Here is a 23,184-nt window from a genome sequence, read left to right as displayed (position 1 = left end):
TGTTCGTGGCATTTCTCCTGTAGCTGGCGAAGGGAGAACAGCACGTCAATGGTGGATTTCTCTGCTTGAAAGCCGCACTGTGCCTCAGGGTAGACACGCTCAGCCAGCTTCTGGAGTCTGTTTAAAACGACTCGAGTGAAGACTTTCCCCACTATGCTGAGCAGGGAGATTCCACAGTTGTTGCAGTCCACCTTCGTTCTTACAGAGGGTGATGATATTGGCATCGCGCATGTCCTGTGGTGCTGTTCCCTCATCCCAGCACAGGCAAAGCAATTCATGGAGTCCTGAGAGTGTAGCAGGCTTGGCACTCTTGAATATTTCAGGGGTAATGCCATCCTTTCCAGGGGATTTTCCACTGGCTAGAGAATCAATGACATCACTAAGTTCCGATTTTGTTGGCTGTTCGTCCAGCTCATCCATGACTGGCAGAAACTGGGCTGCATTGAGGGCGGTATCAGTGACAATATTTTCCCTGGAGCACAGTTTTAGGTAGTGCTCCACCCAGCGGTCCACTTGCTTGCGTTGGTCAGTGATCGTTTCCCCTAATTTAGACTCGAGGAGGGCGATCTTCTTGATGGTTGGGCCAAAAGCTTTCTTAATGCCATCATACATTTCTCTGATGTTGCCAGTGTCGGAGGCCAGCTGAATACGACTGCATAGATGTTGCCAGTAGTCATTTGCACAGTGCCTGGCTGTTCTTTGTGCAGTGCTTCCGGCTACTTTAAGTGCTACGGACGTTAACTCGCTGGGGGCTTTCTTGTAGTTCAAGTGCAGTGCGCTGAGCGGCTATGACAGGTTCCAGTTCTTCAAAGTGAGATTGAAACCAGTCTGCATTCTGCTTCTCACGTTTGCCAAAGGTGGTCATTGCTGAGTCATAGATGGCATCTCTGATGTGGGCCCACTTGGTCTCTGCATCCCCTGCAGGAGTGTTTTGAAGGGCTTTTTCAAGTGAATTTAGAACTTACGTAACAGCTGTGGATAAAAAATTCTGTTAGTGTTGATGCGCGGGCGGCCCTTCTGCTTGGAGTGATGTAGCTTCTTTAGTTTGAGTCTAACTTTGCTGCACACCAGGAAGTGGTCAGTGTCGCAGTCCGCACTGTGGAAGCTGCGTGCAATTTGGATACTGTTTATAGAGGCTCGCTTTGTGACGATGAGGTCCAGCTGGTGCCAATGACGTGATCTTGGGTGCCTCCATGAAACCTGGTGATAGGGTTTAGTATGAAAGAACAAGTTGGTGATGCAGAGGTTGTGATAGGTACACAACTCTAGCAGTCTCTGTCCATTCTCATTCGTCCTTCCAATGCCATAGCGCCCAAGGCAGGAGGGCCATGAGTCATGGTCGGCCCCAACCCTGGCGTTAAAGTCCCACAGCAGGAACAAATGTTCGGTATTAGGAATGCTGCTAATGATATTATGGAGTTCCTCATAGAACTGGTCTTCAACTTCAGGTAGGGAGCAGAATGTTGGAGCATAGATGCCGAGTAGGCGTACTGGGCCAGAGGGGGTGAGCAGTTGGATGGACAATATGCATTCCGAGCCATTTGAAGGTGGCTCTATCATGCTGAGCAAAGAGTTTCTGATGGCGAAGCCCACTCCATGCTGACTTAGTTCTTCAGGATCCCTGCCATAGATCTGTCTGCTTTTAAAGATCTTAGATCTTGGAGATCCGCTCGCAAGGAGGTATGTCTCCTAAAGTGCTGCAATGTCCACATTGAGTCTACTGAGCTCATTGTTAATGATGGCGGTCTTCCGAGAGTCGTTGATTTGTGTAAGGTCTTCCGACAGGCCAGGACACATAGTCCTGACGTTCCAGCTTGCAAAACGAAGGGCTGGTACCTTCTTTCCTTTTTTGTCGTGCTATTTGATGCTGTGTTACAGCCACTTGTCGGGCAAAGACCCTGAGCTCCGAGCACCCATTTTTCAGGTTAGCAGCCTGTAATTAATGGGGTATTCCTAGGAGCAGTGCTAGGGCCTCAGCTATTTACATTCTATATCAACGACTTAGATGAGGGGACCAAGTGTAATGCATCCAAGTTTGCTGATAAAAAGTTAGGCGGAAAAGTAAGCTGCAAAGAGGATGCAAAAGGATACAGACAGGTTAAGTGAGTGAGCAAGAACATGGCTGATGGGGCAGCGCAGTGGTTAGCACCGCAGCCTCACAGCTCCAGGGACTTGGGTTCGATTCTGGGTACTGCCTGTGTGGAGTTTGCAAGTTCTCCCTGTGACCGCGTGGGTTTTCGCCGGGTGCTCCGGTTTCCTCCCACAGCCAAAGACTTGCAGGTGATAGGTAAATTGGCCATTGTAAATTGCCCCTAGTGTAGGTAGGTGGTAGGAAATATGGGATTACCGAAGGGTTAGTATAAATGGGTGGTTGTTGGTCGGCACAGACTCGGTGGCCCGAAGGGCCTGTTTCAGTGCTGTATCTCTAAATAAATAAATAAATGTAGAGAAATGTGAAGTTATCCACTTTGGTAGGGAAAAAAAACAGAAAAGCAGAATATTTTTAAATGGATAGACTGGGAAATGTTGGTATTCAGAGGGATCTGGGTGTCCTTGTACATGAGTCACAGAAAGTTAACATGCAAGGAATTAGGAAAGCAAATGGTATGTTAGTTTTTATTGTAAAGGGATTGGAGAATAAGAGTAACAAAGCCGTGGTGCAATTGTATAGGACCTTGGTGAGACCACAGCTGGAGTATTGTGTGCAGTTTTGGTCTCCTTACCTAAGGAAGGAGTGCAACAAAGGTTCACTAGACAGATTCCTGGGATGATGGGATAGTCCTGAGGAAAGATTGAGTAGACTAGGCCCAAATTCCCTGGAGTTTAGAAGAATGAGATCGACAGATTTTTGGATACCAAGGGAATCAAAGGATACGGGGATAGTGTGGGAAGGTGCAACTGAGGTCGAACATGAGCCAATGTCTTACTAAATGGCAGACCAGGCTCGAGGGACCGAATGGCCTACTCCTGCTCTTATTTCTTGTTATGTGCCCTATCCAAAAATTCCCTCCCTCCCCCATGTGAAGGCATTGATTACTTGATGGGGTATAGTCCCACACACTTCCCAGTGCAACCTTGCTCAGGGAGCATGTGTGATGCTTGAAAAGAAGTGTGGTGTTTGACTGGGAAGGAATTACAGCGAAAGGCAGCAGACAGTAACTTTGGTCATTCTTCTCCTCCCTATCTCAGGGAGCTTATGCCAGATGCAGTTGGTTAACTCAGTATCAGATACTCACTGGATGAATGAGATAAGGCATTGGGGCAGCCATTAACTGAAGTTTTCAAAATTACATCTTCAAATCTGTTACCCTTAATATGTAGCAGCTCAATTGTAGTTTGTATAGAATATCACGAAAGATACTGTTAATCTCAAACAGTAACCACAACATGCAAGTTAGCTGGAACAAATTATGGAAAAGCAGCCTTCCCCTGTGGACCAGCCAAGGGAAAGGAAGGATATTGACAGCTTTGCTGCAATATAAGCAGCCAATCTAAACTTGGAATAACCAGCAGATAAAACTATATTTTTCTAAGAATCTGTGCTTTGCAGTATTTTCCCTATTTTACAACTGTTACATTTGTGCTTTGGACCATGAGGACTGACCAGGCAGCAATTATAATGAGACATTAACTCAAACTCTGCTCATAGTGCACCATAAAGAAGGATTCAAATACACTGGAAGTAGCTCAGAGAAGGTTTACTAGACTAATATCTGGAATGGGCGATTGTCTTATGAGGAAAGGTTGGACAAGCTAGGCTTGTATCCGCTGGGGTTTAGAAGAGTAAGAGGCGACTTGATTGAAACATATAAGATTCTGACGGCTCTTGACAGGGTGGATGTGGAAAGGATGTTTCCTCTTGTGGGAGAATCTAGAACTAGGGGTCACTGTTTAAAAATAAGGGGTTGCCCATTTAAGACAGAGATGAGGAGAATTTTTTTCTCTCAGAGGGTCGTGAGTCTTTGGAACTCTTCCTCAAAAGGTAGTGGAAGCAGAGTCTGAATATTTTTAAGGCGGAGGTAGATAGATTCTTGATGAGCAAGGGGGTGGAAGGTTATTGGGGGTAGGCAGGAATGTGGAGTTGAGGTTACCTTCAGATCAACCATGATCTTATTGAATGGCGGAGCAGGCTCCGGGGGCCGAATGGCCTACACCTGCTCTGAATTCGTATGTACGTTCTTATGTATAAGCATCATCACTCAAAAGCAGATCATGGGAAGAATGGAAATCCTAGTTGGGACTCAGGCACAAAGAACTACCCCAACTGATCTGTACCTTCACATGAGCTCAAACTAGTGGTTAACTTGGCATCTCAGTCTTGCAGTGAGTAAGTGAGGAGGGAGCAGAAGCCATAGGTCAATGCTGTGCCAACACACTACTACAGAATGGTTCACTTTGGACCATACAGTTCCCCTGAATTCCAGCTTAAATCTCACAGGGATATTAAACAGAATCACAGAATTGTTAACGGTGCGTTGTGTCTGCACCGGCACTCTGAATGAGCAATTCACTTAGTGCCATTCCCCTGCTTTCTCCCTGTAACCTTGCACATTCTTCCTTTTCAGATAACAGTCTAATTTCCTCTTGAATGCCTCAATTGAACCTGCCTCCATCACACTCTCTGGCAGCGCATTCCAGATCCTAACCACTCGTTGGTTTCCTCATGGCCTCACGTCGCCATTGCTTCTTTTGCCAATTACCTTAAATCTGTGCCCTCTCGTTCTTGATCCTTTCACAAGTGGGAACAGTTTTTCCCCTATCTACTCTGTCCAGATCCCTCATGATTTTGAATACCTCTATCAAATTTCACAAAGCAACACTAGCAGTCACTCGTGATCACAAATGATGTGGACTGGGAAAGGAGATAAATAATAAGGAAGGCAAGGTAGTTTCTTTTTTTCCAAAATAACCTTGAATTAGATGAATGTAAAGAATAAAAGCTAAATTAAAGGGTAACTGGACAACAGCATTACAAATAAGGCACTCAAATTTTATTTTGGAGTTTATCATTTACATGTTTCCCCATAAACCTTCTATTTCACCAGCCTGAGTGGAGTTGACAAGTGCTGGTGCCACTACCAGGGTCAGTCTTGTAAAAACAAGTAAAAGCAGATTCCAGTTATCTGGAGCAGCAAGGAAAGAAAAAGAAGCAAAGGTTTACAGAATTTTGCAGAGTAGCCCTACAAATTAACATTTTGCCCAAACTAAAACCCAAATGTGTCTTTTTAAAAACAGCACTGATGAGCATTAAGCATCTATCAAGTAGAGATGGGAAGTTCAATCTTGACATCCAGCAGGATACACATGTCCACTGGGAGTGGAATGGAGAGGTACCACCAACCCCACTTCCCATTGTGTCTAGCTGGTTGTCCTGGTAGGGGATTGAGAATCAGACTAATGGTCTGTCCACATAAAAACCAGGTCTTTGTTCTAGATAAGCACTGGAAGAAATGGGTTCAGAGAATCGTTACAGTGCAGAGGGAGGCCATTTGGCCCAACGTGTCCATACTGGCTCTGTGAAAAAGCAATTCCCTCAGTTCCATTCCCCCGCCTTCTCCCTGTAACCCTGCACATTCTTCCTTTTCATATAACTGTCTAATTCCCTTTTGAATTCATCAAGTGAACCTGCCTCCACCAGGTTCTCAGGCAGCGCATTCCAGACCATAGCCACTCGCTGCGTGTAAGAGTTTTTCCTCATGTCACTTTTACTTCTCTTACCAAATACTTTAAATCTGTGCCCTCTCGTTCTCGATCCTTTCACGAGTGGGAACATAGAAACATAGAAAATAGGAGCAGGAGTAGGCCATTCGGCCCTTCGAGCCTGCACCGCCATTCAATACGATCATGGCTGATCGTCCAAACTCAGTACCCTGTTCCCACTTTCTCCCTGTATCCCTTTAGCCCTAAGAACTATATCTAACTCTCTCTTGAACATATTTAATGATTCAGCCTCAACTGCTTTCTGTGGTAGAGAATTCCATAGGTTTACCACTCTCTGGGTGAAGAAATCCCTCCTCATCTCAGTCCTAAATGGCTTACCCCTTATCCTTAGATTGTGACCCCTCGTCCTGGACTCCCTGCCATCGGGAACAGCCTTCCTGCATCTAGTCTGTCCAGTCCTGTTAGAATTTTGTAGGTTTCTGAGATCCCCTCTCATTCTTCTAAACACTTAGTGAATACAAGTTTAATCGACACAATCACTCTTCATACGTCAGTCCTGCCTTCCCAGGAATCAGTCTGGTGAACCTTCACTGCAATCCCTCCATAGCAAGAATATCCTTCCTCAGATAAGGAGACCAAAACTGCACACAATACTCCAGATGTGGTCTCACCAAGGCCTTGTATAATTGCAGCAAGACATTCTTGCTCCTGTACTCGAATCGTCTCGCTATGAAGGCCAACATACCATTTGCCTTCTTAACTGCCTGCTGCACCTGCATGCTTACTTTCAGTGACTGATGCACAAGGACACCTGCTGCACCTCCCCCTTTCCCAATCGAGCGCCATTCAGATAATAATCTGCCTTTCTGTTTTTGCCACCAAAGTGGATAACCTCACATTTATCCACATTATACTGCATCTGCCATGTATTTGCCCACTCACTCAACCTGTCCAAATCACACCAGAGCATCTCTGCATCCTCCTCACAGCTCACACTCCCACCCAGCTTTGTGTCATCTGCAAACTTGGATATATTACATTTAATTCCCTCATCTAAATCATTAATATATATTGTGAATAGCTGGGGTCCTAGCACTGATCCCTGCAGTACCCCGCTAGTCACTGCCTGCCACTCTGAAAAAGACCCTGAAAATTCCTACTCTTTGTTCCCTGTCTGCCAACCAGTTCTTTATCCATGTTAGTACCTTATCCCCAATCCCATGTACTTTAATTTTGCACGCTAATCTCTTATGTGGGACCTTATCAAAAGCCTTCTGAAAGTCCAAAAACATCACATCCACTGGTTCTCCCTTATCTATTCTACTAGTTACATCCTCAAAAAATTCCAGTAGATTTGTCAAGCATGATGTCCCTTTCGAAAATCCATGTTGACTTAGTCCGATCATGTCATTGTTTTCCAAGTGCTCTGTTTTACATCTTTTATAATGGACTCTAGCATTTTCCCCACTACTGATGTCAGGCTAACTGGTCTATAATTCCCTGTTTTCTCTCTGCCTCCTTTTTTAAACAGTGGGGTTACATTAGCTACCCTCCAATCCGTTGGAACTGCTCCAGAGTCTATAGAATTTTGAAAAATGACCAGCAATGCATCTACTATTTCAGGGGCCACTTCCTTAAGTACTCTGGGATGCAGATTATCAGGCTCTGGGGATTTATCGGCCTTCAATCCCATCAATTTCCCTAACACCATTTCCCTACTAGTACTGACTCATACAGTTCCTCCTTCTCACGAGACCCTATGTTCCCCAACATTTCTAGAAGGTAATTTGTGTCCTCCTTTGTGAAAACAGAACCAAAGTATGTATTTAATTGTTCTGCCATTTCTTTGTTCCCCATTATAAATTCCCCCGTTTCTGACTGTAAGGGACCCACATTTGTCTTCACTAATCTTTTTCTCTTCACATATCTATAGAAGCTTTTACAGTCAGTTTTTATGTTCTCTGCAAGCTTACTCTCATACACTATTTTCCCCTTCTTAATCAATCCCTTTGTCCTCCTTTGCTGAATTCTAAACTGCTTCCAATCCTCAGGTTTGCTGTTTGTTCTGGACATTTTATATTTCTCCTCATTGGATCGAATACTATCCCTAATTTCTTTTGTAAGCCACGGTTGAGCCACCGTTCCTGTTTTATTTTTGCGCCAGACAAGAATGAACAACTGTTGTAATTCATTCATGCGCTCTTTAAATGCTAGCCATTGCCTATCCACTATCAACCCTTTAAGTAACGTTTCCCAATCTATCATAGCCAAGGCATGCCACATACCTTCATAGTTTCCTTTATTTAGATTCAGGACCCTAGTCTCGGAATCAGCTCTCTTACTCTCCATCATAATGAAGAATTCTATCACGTTATCATCGCTCTTCCCCGAGGGACCCCGCATAAGAAGATTGTTAACTAATCCTTTCTCATTACACAATACCCAGTCTAGGATAGCCTGTTCTCTAGTTGGTTCCTCAACGTATTGGTCCAAAAAGCCATCACATACGAAATCCAGGAATTCCTCCTCTACAGTATTATTGATAATTTGGTTTGCCCAATCTATATGTAGATTAACGTCACCCATGATTACAGTTGCACCCTTACTGCATGCATCTCTAATTTCTTGTTTAATGTCATCCTCTACATCACCACTGCTGTTTAGGCGTCTATATACAAGCCCCACCAACGTTTACTGCCCCTTGGTGTTTCTTAGTTCCACCCATACAGATTCCACATCAGGATTCTCTGTGCTAATATCCTTCCTCACCATTGTATTGATTTCCTCTTTTACAAACAACGCTACTCCACCTCCTTTCCTTTTTTGTCTGTCCTTCCTAAATATTGAATACCCCTGGAGGTTCGTTCCCACCCTTGGTCATCCTGCAGCCATGTCTCCGTAATCCCAACTATATCGTATCCATTTACATCTATTTGCGCGGTTAATTTGCCTACCTTATTGCAAATACTCCGCGCATTGAGACACAATGCCTTTAGGCTTATCTTTTTAACATTCTTAGTCATCTTAGCATTATTTCGCACTATGGCCCTATTGGTTTCTTGCCCTTGATTTTTATGTCTTCCACTTTTGCTTTTTGTTTCCTGTCTTTCGTTTCTATCCTTGCTTCCCCCTCCTCAGTCTCTCCGCTCAAGTTCCCACCCCCTGCCATTATAGTTTAAATCCTCTCCAACTTCACTAGCAAACGCCCCTGCGAGGACATCGGTTCCAGTCCTGCCTGGGTGTAACCAGTCCCGCTTGTACAGGTCCCAACTTCCCCAGAACCAGTCCAGATGTCCTAGGAATCTAAATCCCTCCATCCTGCACCATTTCTGCAGCCACGCATTCATCTGGTCTATTCTCCTGTTCCTCTACTCACTAACACGTGGCACAGGAAGTAATACTGAGATTACTACCTTTGAGGTCCTGCTTTTTAATTTAGCTCCTAACTCCTTAAATTCATCTTACAGGACCTCATCCCTTTTTCTACCAATGTCGTTGGTACCGACATGTACACGACTACTGGCTGTTCACCCTCCCGCTTCAGAATGTCCTGCTGCCGCTCCAAGAGATCCTTGACCCTAGCACCAGGGAGGCAACACACCATCCTGGAGTCTCGTTTGCGGCCACAGAAACGCCATTTATGTTCCCCTTACAATTGAATCTCCTATCACTATGGCTCTCCCAGTCTTTTTCCTCCCCTCTTGTGCAGCAGAGCCATCCGTGGTGCCACGAACTTGGCTGTTGTTGCTTTCTCCTGGGAGGCCATCCCCCCGCCCCCAACAGTATCCAAAGCGGTATATCTGTTGCAGAGAGGGATGGCCACAGGGGACTTCTGCAGTACCTGCCTGTACCCACTACTCCACCTGCTGGTCACCAATCCCTTTTCTGCCTGTGCAGCCATGACCTGTGGTGTGACCACCTCGCTAAATGTGCTATCCACGTCGTCCTCAGCATCGCAGATGTTCCACAGTGAATTCACCCACAGCTCCAGCTCTGTAACGAGGGTAGGCAGTAGTTGCAGATGGATACACTTCCTGCACACATGGTCGTCAGAGACACTGGAGGTGTCCCTGATTTCCTACATAGCGCATGAGGAGCATATCACCGGTGCGAGCTCTCCTGCCAGTACTTACCTTTAGATTACTCCCTTTAAAAAATACTAATGACACTAGGGGTCTAGTTCTACTCCAAACACTAACCATAAACAATCCAAAGTCCTTAATAAATTACACTAATTTAAAAAAACACACTTTAGTAAGTAGGACTCACCTTATCACTTGAGGTTTTTTTTTAAACTACTTACAGGCACTAACAGCTGTTACTTACCCAAACAACCACCTTGCAGATTTCCTGTGATATCACTAAGTTTTTTTTTCCTCCTTCGAATTTCAGCGTACGCTGGCACGGAGAAAGAGAGACAGAGTCTGCCACTGCTCCGGTCTCCAGGTAAGTAAGGGCCTCGAGCCCCGCTCTCTGCTTTTCAGGTCCCATTCAGGATGCGATTCCTCCCATGTCCACCTGCCGCCTCTCCAGTCTCCAGGTAAGTAAGGCCTTTCTTCGCTATAAGGTAAGTAAGGCACAGTTTCTCCCTACTTACTCTGTCCAGAACCTTCATGATTTTGAATACCTCTATCAAGTCACCTCTCAGTCTTCTCTTCTCCAAGGAAAACAGTCCTAACCTCTCTAATCCATCTTCAGAACTGAAGTTCCTCATCATCGGAATGATTCTCATGAATCTTTTCTGCACTCTCTCCAATGCCCTCACATCTTTCTAAAAGTGCAGTGCCCAGAACTGGACACAATATTCCAGCTGAGGCCGAATTAGTATCTTATACAAGCTCAACATAACTTCCTTACTCTTGTACTCTATGGCCCTATTAATAAAGCCCAGGATACTGTACGCTTTATTAGCTGCTCTCTCAACCTGTCCTGCCATCTTCAATGACTTATGCACATATACACCTGGGACCCTCTGCTCCTGCAATCCCTTTCGAATTGTATCCTTTATTTCATATTGTCTTTCCATGTTCTTCCTACCAAAATGAATCACTTCACATTTCTCAGCATTGAACTTCGTCCGTCACCTGTCCGCCCATTCCACCAACATGTCTATCGCCTTTTGAAGTTCAACACCATCATCCTCACAGTTCACATTGCTTCCAAGTTTTGTATCATCTGCAAACTTTGAAATTGTGCCCTGTACACAAAGGTGTAGGTCATGAATATATATCAAGAAAAGCAAGGGTCCCAACACGGATCCCTGGAAAACTCCACAGCAAACCTTCCTCCAGCCCGCAAAACACCCATTAATCACTACTCTTTGTTTCCTGTCACTCAGCCAATTGCGTATCCATGTTGCTACAGTCCCTTTTATTCCATGAGCTACAAGTTTGCTCACAAGTCTGTTGTGTGGCACAGTATCAAAAGCCTTTTGAAAGTCCATGTACAGCACATCAACCCACTCTGTTACCTCCTCAAAAAACTCCAGCAAGTTAGTTTAGTTAGGGTTGTTGGAGAAGAAAGGCATCTATGATTGCTACCATCTCCACTTGTACAAGGACTCCAAGAAACTGTAATAAAAACAAAAAATGCTGGAAATACTCAGCAGGCCTGGCAGCATCTGTGGAGAGAGATGCAGAGTTAACGTTTCAGGTCCGTGACCCTTCATCTACTCCAAAAAACTGTATTCTGTATAAATTATTGCTGTTTTTGCCTCACCCCATCTTCAGAATTTTAAGGGTAGTGAGTCCCTTCCCTGACTGCTCTGTCTCCATTTCTGAGAATAGGCCATCAACAAATATCCCACAGCTACCTTGACTACACTTTCACACCCTGCTTCCTTTAAGGACTCCATTCCACTCTCCCAGTTTCTCCGTTTCCGTCGCATCTGTTCTGATGATGCAACCTTCCATAACGCACTTCTGATAGGTCTTCCTTTTTTCTTAACCAAGGAGTTCTCCCCACCGTTGACAGAGCTCTCGATTATGTCTGACCCATTTCCCACACTTCTGCTCTCATTCCTTCTCCTCTCTCCAAGAACCACGATAGGGTTCCTCGCCCTCACCTTCCACTGCACCAGCCTCCGTATTCGATGGATCATCCCCTGCCATTTCTGCCACCTCCAGCGTGAAACCACCACCAAACCTATGTTCTACTCCCCTCCACTCTCAGCATTCCAAAATGACCATTGCCTCCCCAACATCCTGGTCCACTCCTCAATCACCCCCAACAACCAGTCCCCTTCCCAGGGCACCTTTCCATGCAAGCGCAGGAGATGCACCACTTGCCCTTTTACCTCCTCGCTCCTCACCATCGAAATCCCCAAACACTCCTTCCAGGTGAAACAGCAATTTATGTGTACTTCTCTCAATTTAGTATACTCTACTCGCTGCTCACATTGCAGTCTGCTCTACACTGGGAAGATCAAATGCAAATTGGGTGACCACTTTGCCGAATACCTTCATTCAGTCTGCAAGCATGACTCCGAGCTTCCGTTAGCCTGCCATTTTAATTCTCCACCTTGCTCCCCTGCTGACATCCCTGTCCTCAGCCTACTGCAGTGTTCCAATGAAGCTCAACACAAGCTCGAGGAACAGAACCTCGTCTTTCAATTAGGTACTTTACAGCCTTCTGGACTCAACATTGAGTTCAACACACCGTAATTTCTGGCCCCCATTTTGTTTTCTTTGCATGTTTTGGTCTTAATCTTGTTTTGCTTTCGGACAGCAGCTGTTCATTATTCTGCCATTCACAACTCCACTGGACACATCTTTTGTCTCTTTACTTGTCCCATTATTACTCCCTTTGGCTGTGCCCAATTCTTTGTTCATTTCATGTTGCCCATCTTCTGCCCTATCACAGACCTCCCCTTCATTCTTTTTCCACCCTCCCCCATTTGACCTACTTAAAATGTATTACATTTCTAACTTTTCTCAGTTCTGATGAAGGGTCATCAACCTCAAACTTAAACTCTGTTTCTCTCTCCACAGATGTTGCCTGACATGCTGAGCATTTCCAGCATTTTGTTTTTCTTTCCAGATTTCCAGCAGCTGCAGGAATTTACTTTTTCACTCAGTAATTGGTGTTAACTTCATGTGAATTTTCCAAACACAGGCTGATCTTCAACTCTATGGAGTAACTGCCCTATTCTTGCTACTCTCAGGACTGAAGCAGTCACATTAGGCAGCCTACAGCATTAATGGAATAGCTCTAATACATACTATCCTACCAGAACATAGATCAGGGAGGCACCGCACTACCAGGCCTCTCACTACAGTCACTTACCTGTAAACATTTCTTTCTCAAGTTTCACCTCCTTTCTTTCAGCTTTCTTTCTAATAAACTTTCCCAACCTCTTCTTGTCAAACCTATTTGATACAAATCAAAGTTAACTAACGAATGCACAACTTCCCACAATAAAGATATTTTAAAACATTTTAATCCCTCAGCTTCACACAATGTTGGTTTGATCTACAGAAATACATGCTGTTACCACATTCACCATTTTTCTTTAAATAATACGAAGTTCCATGTTTCAGCTTGGTGTTCATGGAGCAGCACTACCACAGATCAAACACTCCCACCTTCAAGAGTTTGCATCGGTGCATCCTGGAAAGATTATTAGGACAGGGGTCACACTGGATGCAGAGGGTTAGACATGTGACTCTCTCACTCATTGGACTTGGGTGTTAAGCCAATGCAGACGACTGGAATGACAGCCGGAATATTCTTAAACATGATCATCATAAAGCAATCAGCATTTGTAATGAAATAAAAGGGCTTATATGTACAGCAAGATTTGTGTGAATCCATGTCACCCACTCAGTACGGGGGAGGAACCCCCCCCACCCCCCATATTGAGTGGGAGACATGGATCTACACAAATCTTGCTCCTAAGCAAAGGCTACTGGAACTATCACTGAAGTTCTCTGAAGCCAGCCCAAGGCAGGGCTGGGGTGAGCAGGCAAAGAAAGAACTTTTATCCTTTTATATTTGTACAATATCTGCTATAAACTATGCTTTAGCACTGTCCCTGAGGCTGACTTGCAATAAAGTGCTCTGAATGTAGATAGAGTTTGTCTGACAGAAGCACAACAAATTTCTAAATATCTGGATTTTTTTTTAAGATCATTTAATGCAGAGGACTGGAGATGTTAACATAAAAGTGCATATACTGGCTACAGCCTCAAAGTAAATTGATTCTTTGTGTTAAGAATTGTGGCCTATATGACTAGCAGTGAGATGATTAATGACAATAACTTTATTAGATGCTCTTTCCAAATACAGATCCCCTTTCCTTTCCTTCTGCCCTGCTGTTTTCAGCAAAGGGAAATATTATTGTAACTGCAGTTATCTAACAGCAATGTCAGGTTCCCACAAGATAAAATACCATATGTACACAGATAATAGAACATACTCTTTCTTTTTCTCAGACTTTGATTTCACACTGCTTGCCTTTTCTTCCTCCTCGTTCTCTATCTCAGGACAACGGGTCAGTTGATTTTTGGTCACGAACATTACGTGTTGCGTTTCCTGCTCCATGCGCTGAATGTAGCTTCTCTCTGATTCCCATTTCCGCCTCTTAAACTTTGGAACTGGTATGTCTCCATAGAGATCTGAGGCCACTGAAGCAAGCTTCTTGTCTGGCTTTGCTGAGTATTTAAAAAAAAAATCAGTGTTCCTCTTTACTCTGTTACAAATTATCCATTTGAAGGTTTAGTTTGTACATTGTCTACACAAAAATGGGCCATTTTGCCCTAGAGACAGCCAACTCAAAGAAACAAAGGATGTGGATAAGGGATTACAACTTTCAACCAGAGTTCCCACTCATGATTATTATCCACAAGCATGCAAAGCATTTGTGAACATTGGAACTTGGCAGTAATGCCTGTCATTCAAATAAAAGGGACAGGAAAGGACCATCTGCTCCATCATGCCAACCCACCCAAACATGGTATATAGCATGTACACCATCAACATCCAACCCACATCACACTATCTCCTAGACGCAAAAACGGATGGCGTATATCCTGAGGCTAGTTCCTGTTTTGCCTCATCCATGAAGAATGGCTGCTTGAGCAAGACAGTGGAGTGTTGCTGGCATTCATGAAACTATACACCAGCAAAAGCTACGACCTTCAGAAGGGGGAAAATTAGCCAAAAGGAAAAGCTTACAATTGGAAAACTACCAAGGCCATAAAGCAAATCCATGTTAAATTACTATGATTAAAATATAATTTGGTACCTTTAAGCAGCTTAGCATGGGTGCAAAACAACATCATGGTATCCACTTAGAGGAGTTAAAGACAAAAAGGAAAACTTAGAACGTGGACTGTTAACCGTGTTATGATGTAATATTTATGTTTATCTTGTTAAGTAAAACACTATTGGTGGTATTTGTTTTTCTCCCTCACCCAAAATTATACTAATAGTGTTAAACATAAATGTGAAGCTGCTAAAAGTTATTACGCATTTCTGTTTTGCCTCACAAAAAATGTAAAGAAATGATTCAACCTGCATCATACTTACTATTTCTAAGTAGGCAAATTATACATCTGCAACTATCTAAAGTAACTTTTACATGCCAAAAGGGCAGAAACCTGTGTGTTCAGGTCTGATTTCAACAATGGGCAATTAGGGATGGGCAATAAATGCTGGCCTTGCCAGCGATGCCCACATCCCATAAATGAATAAACAATTGTTTCTTGTGATATCTCCATCATAAAAAGTTGTGCGCCTGTACATTTCTAGGATACAGCTGGATCAAATCAGATTACAAAACCAGAACGCATTACTTACGGATGTGGAATGGTTGGGATGATGTGCAGTAGCATAAAGGTTAATCAATAATGTACAGTACAAGCATGAACAGGAACAAATTAGTACAATTCTGTTTTGTCTGCTATAAACAGCTAACCATTGTATTATATATGCCAAATGTGGAATCAGTAAGGCCTGGGGAGCTCAGAAACAGCAGAACAACAGAAATCAGGAAATGGCCTTTATGCTCTTCAGCCTTTAGCACTAAGTATTTTTTGAGATAGTAAAATGCAGGTAATATGCTTGCATTCTGGGGATCTCTGCTTTAACTGAAGTTGTGATCAAGCCGTAGTCCCATTTGCCACAGCAATAAATCCTTTGATTACAATCATAAATAAATTTAGCCACACTGACTTAATGACCCAACGACTTTTATAATGACTGAATTGCTTTATTTCTTTGTTAAACAAAAGATACTACATTAAAAATATTGATCAAAAGTACAGAACAAACTGCACCAGCAACGCTCCCTGGATGCTGTTTCTCTGCTCAGCTTCAAAAACTGACTTTAGCCAACACAATACCAATCTCAACCTGCTCATCAACTGACTGCATGTTCACCTCCCCAGCCTCCAGAATGGATAGAAGAAAATAGAAAGTACACCACATCCAGTTACTCATGAGATTTGTCCAGACATAGTGGCAATCCCACACAAGTGGTTTGGGTTCCATGGATGTGATTTGTCCTATTTGCCTGGATCAACCACACTCCCTAAAAAGTGAATGCACAATATTGAGTCTCAATAAGTTCTACAGGTCCTATTCCAATCATATGACCCAGGCTCAGGGGAACTATTGTGGGTGAGTGGTAAATTCTAAAGGAGCAATGTTAAGCTGACTACTTTACCAGGCTTTCTCTTCTGTGTATTCATCTGTTTCATCATTTTCTCTCTACTCCTCATTATCTCACGGACTTTGTATGGAATTTCCTGTTCATCAATATTTTTGGGCTTCATGTTGCTTTTCTTCAGTTCACTATGAAGTTAAAGTGCATTACTGTCAAATAATCTTTGACAAAGTATTTTTCGGCACATATTAACAAGGCTGCCGAACACACAAATATCCTGAAATTAATTTTTCTGCCCATTCAATTTCTACATGTTCCGGTTAGTTTATTACCATGGAATGCAGGCTGCATGATCACAAGTGCTTGCTAATAACAGTGTCCCTGTTTATTATGAATTGTGTCCCCAATCAGCAAATGTTACCTCTACCAAGGAGTTAAAAACCTCTTTTTTCACATTTGTTCCTGGGATGTAAGCGTCGCTGGCTAGGCCAGCATTTGCTGTACATCCCTAATTGCCCTTGAGAAGGTGGTGGTGGTGGTCCGCCTTCTTGAATCACTGCAGTTCATCTGGTGTAGGCACAATCAGGAAGGGAGTTCCAGGATTTTGACCCAGTGACAGTGAAGGAACGACAATATAGATACAAGTCAGGATGATGTGTGCCTTGGAGGGGAACTTGCAGGTGGTGGTGTACTCATGCACCTGCTGCTCTGGTCCTTCTAGGTGGTAAAAATCACAGGCTTGGAAGGTGCTTTTTTTTTATTCATTCATGGGAAGTTGGCATCACTGGCTATGCCAGCATTTATTGCCCATCCCTAATTGCCCTTGAGAAGGTGGTGGTGAGTTGCCTTCTTGAACAACTGCAGTCCATGTGAGGTAGGTACACCCACAGTGCTGTTAGGAAGGGAGTTCCAGGATTTTGATCCAGCGACAGTGACGGAATGATGATATAGTTCCAAATCAGGATGGTGTATGACTTGGATGGGAACTTGCAGGTGGTGGTGTTCCCATGCATCTGCTGCTCTTGTCCTTCGAGGTGGTAGAGGTCGCGGGTTTGGAAGGTGCTGTTTAGGGAGCCTTGGTGCGTAGCTGCAGTGCATCAAGTAGATGGTACACACTGCTGCCACTGTGCGTCGGTCTTGGAGGGAGTGAATGTTTGTGGATGGTGTGCCAATCAAGCGGGCTGCTTTCTCCTGGATGGTGTTGAGCTTCTTGAGTGTTGTTGGAGCTGCACCCATCCAGGCAAGTGCAGAGTATTCCATCACACTTCTAACTTGTGCCTTGCAGATGGTGGACAGGCTTTGGGGAGTCAGGAGGTGAGTTACTCGCCGCAGGATTCCTAGCCTCTGACCTGCTCTTGTAGCCACGGTATTTATATGGCTACTCCAGTTCAGTTTCTGGTCAATGATAGCCCCTAGGATGTTGATAGTGGGGGATTCAGTGATGGTAATACCATTGAATGTCAAGGGGAGATGGTTAGATTCTCTCTTGTTGGAGATGGTCATTGCCTGACACTTGTGTGGCGCGAATGTTACTTGCCATTTATCAGCCCAAGCCTGGATATTGTCCAGATCTTGCTGCATTTCTACACGGACTGCTTCAGTATTTGAGGAGTCGCGAATGATGCTGAACGTTGTGCAATCATCATTAGGGAGTCAGGATGTGCCGCAGAATTCCCAGCCTCTAACCTGCTCTTGTAGTCACTGTATTTATATGGCCCAACCAGTTAGGTTTCTGGTCAATAGTAACCCCCAGGATTTTGGTGGAGGATTCAGTGATTGGAATGCCATTGAACAAGAAGGAGAGATGGTTATTCTTTCATGGTAGTTGGGTGATTTGGAGATCAGACTTCACATGACTCCGAAATTATTGATTACTGAACTCATTCTTCTACCTTAACAACCTACCCATTCTACTTTTAAAAAATGCAACAATTAGGTAAATGTAAGCATTAAGAACCTCATGACATTTTGGGATTGCAGAATTAATACTCTGCCCAATAGAAGTTCAAACCCAGCCAGTCTGCAGGTGAAGGGGTCTCTCTCTGCTTGCAAATGCATTTGTTGAGGAAAAAAATTGACTAGTCTCAGTTCAGTTCATAATGCGTATAAATGTATCATGTAAAACTCTTCCCAAGTGAATACAAGACAGCTCTTTAATCAAAATATCCCATTGGCAATATTAGGACATTTGAGCAGGATTCTCCCTAAAAAAAAACCTAAAAACACAATTTATGAATAGCTTTGGTTTTATGATGGGTTCAAGCAATATAGATGGGCTGGTAAGATGGGCGGAGCAGTGACAAATGGAATTTAACCCTGAGAAGTGTGAGGTGATGCATTTTGGGAGGACTAACAAGGCAACGGAATATACAATGGATGGTAGGACCCTAGGAAGTACAGAAGGTCAGAGGGATCTTGGTGTACTTGTCCATAGGTCACTGAAGGCTGCAGCACAGCTAGATAAGGTGGTTAGGAAGGCATATGTGGTACTTGCCTTTATCAGCCAAGGCACAGAATATAAGAGCAGGGATGTTATGATGGAGCTTTATAAAATGCAATTAGGTCACAGCTGGAGTACTGTGTACAGTTCTGGGCACCACACTATAGGATGGATGTGATTGCACTGGAGAGGGTGCAGAGGAGATGCACCAGGATGTTGCCTGGGCTGGAGCATTTCAGCGATGAAGAGAGATTGAAAAGGCTAGGGTTGTTTTCCTTAGAGCAGAGAAGGCTGAGGGGGGACACGATTGAGGTATACAAAATTATGTGGGACATTGATAGGTTGGATAAGAAGAAACCTTTTCCTTTAGCGGAGGGATCAAAAACCAGGGGGCATAGATTTAAGGTAAGGGACCGGAGGTTTAGAGGGGATTTGAGGAAAAAAAATTTCACCCAGCAGGTGGTTGGAATCTGGAACGCACTGCCTGAAGGGGTGGTAGAGGCAGGAACCCTCACAACATTTAAGAAGCATTTAGATGAGCACTTGAAACACCATAATATACAAGGCGACGGGCCAAGTGCTGGAAAATCAGAGTAGAATGGTTAGGTGCTTGATGGCAGGCATGGACACGAAGGGCCTGTTTCTGTGCTGTATAACCTTATGACTCTAAACACAGCATGTTCCTAATCATTAATAAAACACAGATAACCAAAATACAGTTCAATGCATACTCTGTTTCATCTCACAAATAGCACAGTCAACTAATATATGTTCCATAATTATCATTTATGCAATTTCAAAGCAGATCAGATTTAGTTTTGTCTCTCCCATTTTAAACGCTCATACTTAGCTTATACCTCCTGGTTACAGAAACCTCGAAAGGAGCAAGTGCCCAACTTTCAGCTCTTACAAATAAAATCGCGAGGACACCTATAATTCCCCAATGGCCTAGTGGTTAAGTCACTAGGGTTAGACTGGCCTGACCGCCCAGTCAGACATTAAAAAGCATTTTTAAAAAAGCCTTGTATTTACATAGCGTCTTTCAACAACTGTGGGCGGCACAGTGGCGCAGTGGTTAGCACCGCAGCCTCCAGGGACCCGGGTTCGATTCTGGGTACTGCCTGTGAGGGGTTTGCAAGTTCTCCCTGTGTCTGCGTGGGTTTTCGCCGGGTGCTCCGGTTTCCTCCCACATCCAAAGACTTGCAGGTGATAGGTAAATTGGCCGTTATAAATTGCCCCTAGTGTAGGGAGGTGATAGGGAATATGGGATTACTGTAGGGTTAGTATATGTTGGTCGGCACAGACTTGGTGGGCCGAAGGGCCTGTTTCAGTGCTGTATCTCTAAATAAAAATTTTAAAAAATAAATAAAAACTCAGGACGTCCTAAAGTGCTTCACAGCCAAGGAACTACTTGTGAAATGTGATCACTGCTGTAATGTTAAGAAACGTGGGAGCCCACATGCGCACAGCAAGATCACACAAACAGTCATATGATAAATGAGTAGATGATCTGACGTATGGCTAAGCGCTAAGTCTTGACCAGGACACCAGCGGGCAGATCGAGCTGGATTATCCCGAGCTGTGATAGTTAGCCGGGGTCTGTGGATGACCCCCAGGGCTCGGGAGCAATGTCCCTCTCGCTCCTGCAGCTGTGAATCCGGGCCTGGCCTGTCCCGCCGACCCGTCCCCGGCCTGTCATATCCCGCCGCCCCGATTCCGACCTGTCCCGCTGCTCCTTCCTGGGACCCGAGTAAGACAGATCGACAGCTTTTATTTTCCGACGCTTCCCCATCTCTCAATGGCCCCTCACACATACACGCCGCCGCCGCCGCCGCCGCCGCCGCCGCCACCACCTTTCACCTGCCTTCCGATTGGCCTACCGTCAGCCATGTGCCCTGGTTGGCGGAGTCCGATTGGCTGAGGCCATTGTCAATCAGGGGAGATGGGCGGGTACTTCCGTTGCTAGGCAGCCGGTTCCTGAGCTAGGCCGGTGCCAGTTCCCGGTCTCCGTCCCTTGGGGAGCTAACTGTCATCCCGGCCAATGAGCAGCTCCTTGGGTGTCGCTGTCTACAGGCTGTGTCCCCGCTGGAAGGCACTGGGTGCGGTGAGTGTTGTTTCCCGTGTGGGGGTGAGGGAGTGACCTTCACTCTGCCGACAGCGACTCTAAATATTATTGTGATATTTTAACACATTCCCTGTGGTCAATGTTGCTGTATTTATTACAGGCTACTCAACGGTTAGGACTGATCTGGGTGCCTTTGGCTGCCTGGATCTAAGCTCTGGAATTCCCTTCCTAAACCTCCGCCTCTCTATCCTCCTTTAACGCTCCTTAAAAACCCACCCCTCTGGCCAAGTTTTGATCACCTGTCCTAATATCGCCTTCATGGTGTAAGGATAAACCCAGCATCTATAGACCAGTCAATTTAACCTCAGTGGTGGGAAAGCTTTTAGAAACCATAATCCGGGACAAAATTATCGTGACTTGGACAAGTGTGGCGTAATTAAGGAAAGTCAACACGGATTTGTTGAAGGCAAATCCTGTCTAACTAACTTGGAGTTTTTGATCAGATAACAGATAGGGTTGATCAGTGTAATGCGGTAGGTGGACTTCCAAAAGGGGTTTGATAAAGTGCTACATAACAGCAAAATTAAAGCCCATGGAATAAAAAGGACGGTGGCAGCATGGATACAAAGTTGGCTGAGTGACAGGAAGCAGAGAGTAGTGGTGAATGGTCCTTTTTCAGACGAGAGGAATATTGTGTGGTTCCCAAGGGTCAGGATTAGGACTGTTGCTTTTCTTGATCTATGTTAATGACCTATACTTGAGTGTGCAGGGCACAATTTCAAAATTTGTGGATTACGCAAAACTTGGAAGTATTGTGAACTGTGGGGAGAATAGTGATAGGCTTCAAGAGAACAGACAGGTTGGTGGAATGGGTGGACATGTGGCAGGTGTATGAGAAGTATGAAGTAATATATTTTGATAGGAAGAATGAGGAGAGGCAATACAAATTAAAAGATACAATTCTAAAGGAGTGTAAGAGCAGAGGGACATGGGAGTATATGTGCACAAATAGTTGAATGTTGGCAGGTTGAGAAAACAGTTAATAAGACACACAGGATCTTGGGCTTTCTAAATAGAGGCGTAGCGTACAAAAGCCAGGAAGTTATGATAAACCTTTATAAACACTGGTTCAGCCTCAGCTAGAGTATTATGCCCAATTCTCAGTACCACTCTTTAGGAAAGATGTGGAGGCTTTAGAGAGGCTGCAGAAAAGATTTATGAGAATGGTCCAGGGATGAGAGACTTCAGTTCTGTGGGTAAATTGGAGAAGATAGGGCTCTTAGAGAAGTGAAGGTTGAGAGGAGATTTAATAGAGATGTTCAAAATCATGAGGGGTCTGGACAGTGTAGACAGAGAGAAACTGTTCCCTTTGGCAGAAGGGTCAAGAACCAGAGGACAATGATTTAAGGTAACTGGCAAAGGAACCAAAGGCAACATGAGGAGAAACTTTTTTACGCAGCAAGTAGTTAGGCTCTAGAATGAACTGCCTGAGAATGTGGTGTAGGCAGATGGAATTGTGGCTTTCAAAAGGGAATTTTCTGGAGAAAAAATTTTCAGGGCTACCGGAAAAAGGCAGCACAGTGGGACGAGCTGAGTTTCTCTTGCAGAGAGCTGGCATGATGGGCCGAATGGCCTGGTTCTGTGCTGTAACCATTTTATGACTCTGTGTGACTCATAGAGTTATACAGCACAGAAACAGGCCCTTCGGCCCACCCTGGCCATGCGGCCATCAAGCCTATCTATTGCAAACCCATTTTCTAGCATTTGGCCCGTAGCTTTGTATGCTATGGCATTTCAAGTGCTCATCTAAATACTTCTTAAATGTTTTGAGGGTTCCTGCCTCTACCACCCCTTCAGGCAGTGTGTTCTGCATTCCAACCACCCTATGGGTGAAAACATTTTCCTCAAATCTCCTCTAAACCTCCTGCCCCTTACCTTAAATTTATGCCCCTGATTCTTGACACCTCTGCTAAGGGCAAAAGTTTCTTCCTGTCTATGCCCCTCATAATTTTGTATACCTCAATCAGGTCCCCCTCAGCCTTCTCTACTCTATTTATATTTTATTTTTATATTTAGAGATACAGCACTGAAACAGGCCCTTCGGCCCACTGAGTCTGTGCCGACCATCAACCACCCATTTATACTAATCCTACATTAATTCCATATTCCTACCACATCCCCACCTTCCCCTACCTATACTAGGGGCAATTTATAATGGCTAATTTACCGATCAACCTGTACCCAGAATCGAACCCGGGTCGCTGGAGTTGTGAGGCTGCGGTGCTAAGCACTGCGCCACTGTGCCGCCCTAAGGAAAACAACCATAGCCTTTTCAGTCTCTCTTCATAGCTGGAATGCTCCAGCCCAGGCAACATCCTGGTGCATCTCCTCTGCACCCTCTCCAGTGCAATC

At 44.4% G+C, this 23,184-nt stretch overlaps 1 protein-coding gene across 1 annotated transcript in view; it reads right to left on the bottom strand.

Moving 5' to 3' along the window:
- The window catches only part of ccdc137 (coiled-coil domain containing 137), a 30,786-nt gene extending 10,235 nt beyond the window's left edge, over nucleotides 1-20,551 (bottom strand). The window contains exons 1-4 of the mRNA XM_068058375.1: nucleotides 20,429-20,551; nucleotides 16,328-16,455; nucleotides 14,078-14,312; nucleotides 12,946-13,028 (exon numbers count right to left, since the gene is read on the bottom strand). Coding sequence (XP_067914476.1) covers nucleotides 12,946-13,028; nucleotides 14,078-14,312; nucleotides 16,328-16,455; nucleotides 20,429-20,499 — 517 coding nt within the window. The 5' untranslated portion in view covers nucleotides 20,500-20,551. The remainder of the gene's footprint in view (nucleotides 1-12,945; nucleotides 13,029-14,077; nucleotides 14,313-16,327; nucleotides 16,456-20,428) is intronic.
- Nucleotides 20,552-23,184: the final 2,633 nt, after the last annotated feature.

This window comes from Heterodontus francisci, chromosome 26 (assembly GCF_036365525.1).
Source record: "Heterodontus francisci isolate sHetFra1 chromosome 26, sHetFra1.hap1, whole genome shotgun sequence".
Classification (NCBI taxonomy): domain Eukaryota; kingdom Metazoa; phylum Chordata; class Chondrichthyes; order Heterodontiformes; family Heterodontidae; genus Heterodontus; species Heterodontus francisci.
This window is presented reverse-complemented; position numbering and strand designations above follow the sequence as displayed.